This window comes from Vanessa cardui, chromosome W (genome assembly GCF_905220365.1).
Source record: "Vanessa cardui chromosome W, ilVanCard2.1, whole genome shotgun sequence".
Lineage (NCBI taxonomy): Eukaryota > Metazoa > Arthropoda > Insecta > Lepidoptera > Nymphalidae > Vanessa > Vanessa cardui.
In genome coordinates, this window is record NC_061153.1 from 9,175,919 (window position 1) to 9,179,113 (window position 3,195).

The following is a 3,195-nucleotide window of genomic DNA, read 5'->3' on the forward strand; positions in this document are numbered from 1 at the left end:
GCACTTTTACAAGCTGCCTGTGCCTTCGACCTGGCTATAACAAACACGTGATTTAAGAAAAAAGAGGAACATCTAATAACCTACAAGAGTGACCACCACGCGATGCAGATAGACTATTTCCTAGTGAGGCGGAGGAGTCAAAAACTGTAAAGTGCTGCCAGGCGAAGCATTAGTCACACAACACAGACTTGTCCTAATAGGTTTTAAATTAAGGGTCTCGCCCAAAAACAGCCAAATACGCCCCCCTCCCAAGACAAGATGGCGTATGTCCGAGAATGATGAATGTTCTAGTAGATTTAGGAATCAATAGTGGAGAAAATTATGGAAATGAATGATATGAAAGAGAAATCGGTAAATGAATGTTGGAATGAGATGGTCAGGTTCATGACGAAGGTCGCAAAAGATGTGTTCGGAGAATCGAAAGGAAAAGGTTTGATAGATAGGGATACATGGTGGTGGAATGACGAAATCCAAAATGTACTGAAAGAGAAGAAAGTGGTATTTAAAGAATGGCAGGTTTTAAAAAATGTGAATGTAAGTTTGAAAGATGAAAAGAAGGATGTTTATAAGGAATTTAAGGGGAGAGCAAAGAAGGCGGTAGCAGTTGCCAGAGCCAAGGCACAGCAGAGGTTGTACAATTCACTTGATAGTCCTAGATGCCAGAAAGAACTCTACCGAATTACGAAAGAGAGAGAAAGACGATCGAGAGATATCACATATATCAAATGCATGAAAGATGAGGCTTGTAAAATTTTATGTATAGACGACGAAATAAAAGAACGATGGAAGGCCATTTTGAAAAGCTTATGAATGAAGAGAAAAACTGCAATGGTATTCTACAAGAGGTGCAAGTAAATAAAGGATTAGTAAGAGAAATAAGCATGTATGAGGTAATGATAAATGATAAGGCTTTGGCTCCAGATGATATACCAGTTGAAGTATGGAAGGTGCTAAAGAGTGAAGGGTGTATGTGGTTGACTTTATTCTTCAATAAGTTGTTGCATGAAGAAACCATCCCACAAGAATGGTGCAGTAGTTCACTAGTGCCCATCTTCAAAAATAAAGGGGATTTACAGGATTGCAACAACTATAGAGGGATAAAGCTCATGTCACATACTATGAAAGTATGGGAGAAGGGAATAGAGAGAAGATAGCAAGAAGAGAGTGACATTACCCAAAATCAGTTTTGGTGTATGCCAGGTAGGAGTAGGAGGGACAATGTACGCCATTTTTGCACTTCGTCAATTGTGCGAGAAGTACAGACGTGCTCACAAGAACCTGCACATGGTGTTCATTGATCTCGAAAAAGCCTATGATAGGGTGCCTCGTGAGGTGTTATAGTGGGCATTGAAAGAGAAAGGTTTGCCTGGGAAGTATGTGGAGTTAGTCCGTGCTATGTACAGGGGATCCTGTACTTACGTTCGATCGTCTGCCGGCAACACCGACCGGTTCAATGTGGATGTAAGTTTGCACAAAGGGTCGTCTCTAAGGCCTTACCTCTTCCTGCTAATTATGGACGCTTTAACGGCGGGCATACAGGAGGAGGCACCCTGGTGCATGTGTAGTGTGCGCTGAGCCTTAGGTATACAGTGCTTAAGTATATGACGGGGCAGTAAATAAACGTATTTAGAACTGTGAACATCTCTCATTCAATTACTAGTAAACCCAACAATACATGGCGACCCTGCCAGGATAAGAAAGAAATCGAAGAGGGCAAGATATATATAAGATAGTATTAAAATAAATAAATTAACAACGATGTAACCATGTGCCAATCAAGTTCAAAAAAAGGAGGAGGTGATTATTGCCCAGAATGCAGCAGGGAGCAATTCCGGAAGCATCGACAATATAGTTGGCCACCTCAGTACGCAAAATATTATCATGAGCGTATTTTTATGTATATTGGGCATTTTCATGACATACATAATTTATAGGGCATATAAAAGATGCCAGACAAAACTGATAAGAAGAGAGGTGAATAAAGAAATCCTGAGATCTGCAGCTTCAAGAAGATCGGGGCGCGCCAAAGAGAACAATCGCGGCATGGTGACGAGTATGGAGAAGTGAAATGCAGAAGAAAGTGTGAATATCAGTACTATTAGTGATCGTTATAGATACCTCTTTTATTTCGGTCGGTTAAAGAAGCGTTAGAGACATTATAACATCGAGCATAGTGTATAATATCTTTGCCTAATAAGGTAACTCGCCGCATGCCGATGTAAGTTGAGCGCACGTCGCGCCGGTAAGGTGATACAGGTATGCATTCATACTCAGTTTACTTGCCTATTGTGTTGTATTAAAATTATGTTTTTGTGTAATTTTAAGTATTCTAGGAAAGATGTACAATGATTTGATTTTAATTAGAACTTATTTGATTAAATTAGGTCCTAAACGAAGGGAAAATAAGGATTTAAAACATAAAATATCGGAAGCAAATAAATTGAAGCTTGCTTTTGATAGCGAAATAAAATTATGTTTAACCAAATTTGAAAAAAGAGAAATAGATAGGGAAACTTTTTCTCAAATAACTTCCTTGTGTGAAGATTTTGATAAGAAATATAAGGATATTGTATTTTTATGTTCAATGTCTAGTAGTAATAGTGATAGTGAAGAAAATTTAAGTAAAATGGAGGATTTTAATTTAAAAACGGCATGTACTTTATTGCCAGTTATGACGGGAAATGAGGAGGTCACGAAACAATTGATAGAAAATATTGAGTTATATGACTCTATGTTGAAGGGTGACCACAAAAAATATTTGATTAATTTTGTCTTAAAAAGTCGCCTTTCCAGTTCCGCAAAATTAAAATTAACGCAAAAATATGAAACTGTAAAATTTTTACTAAGTGATATGAAAAAGCATTTACTTACTAAAAATCTGCTTCATCGATTCAATCGCAATTACAGTCAATTAAGCAAAACTCAAAATCTATTAATCAATTTTGGTACAGAAATTGAACAATTGTTTGTCGACCTCACCATTTCTCAGTCAGATGGAAAGGAAACATCTTTTGAAATTTTACGCCCACTAAACGAAAAAATGGCAATAAATAGATTTTATAATGGTCTTAATAATAAGCGTCTGAGCACCATTATAGCAGCCCGCGACTACAGCTCTTTGAAGGATGCCATACGAGCTGCAGAAGATGAGGAGCTAGAATCACCATCTACTTCTGCGTCGAGTTGTGTAATGCA

General features: G+C 37.8%; 1 protein-coding gene across 1 annotated transcript; it reads left to right on the top strand.

Moving 5' to 3' along the window:
- Positions 1–327: 327 nt before the first annotated feature.
- LOC124542571 lies at positions 328–2,067 on the top strand. The gene is made up of 5 exons (XM_047120509.1): positions 328–745; positions 922–1,124; positions 1,201–1,327; positions 1,404–1,461; positions 1,935–2,067. The coding sequence occupies exons 1-5, from the start codon at positions 328–330 to the stop codon at positions 2,065–2,067; spliced, it is 939 nt and encodes a 312-aa protein (XP_046976465.1).
- Positions 2,068–3,195: the final 1,128 nt, after the last annotated feature.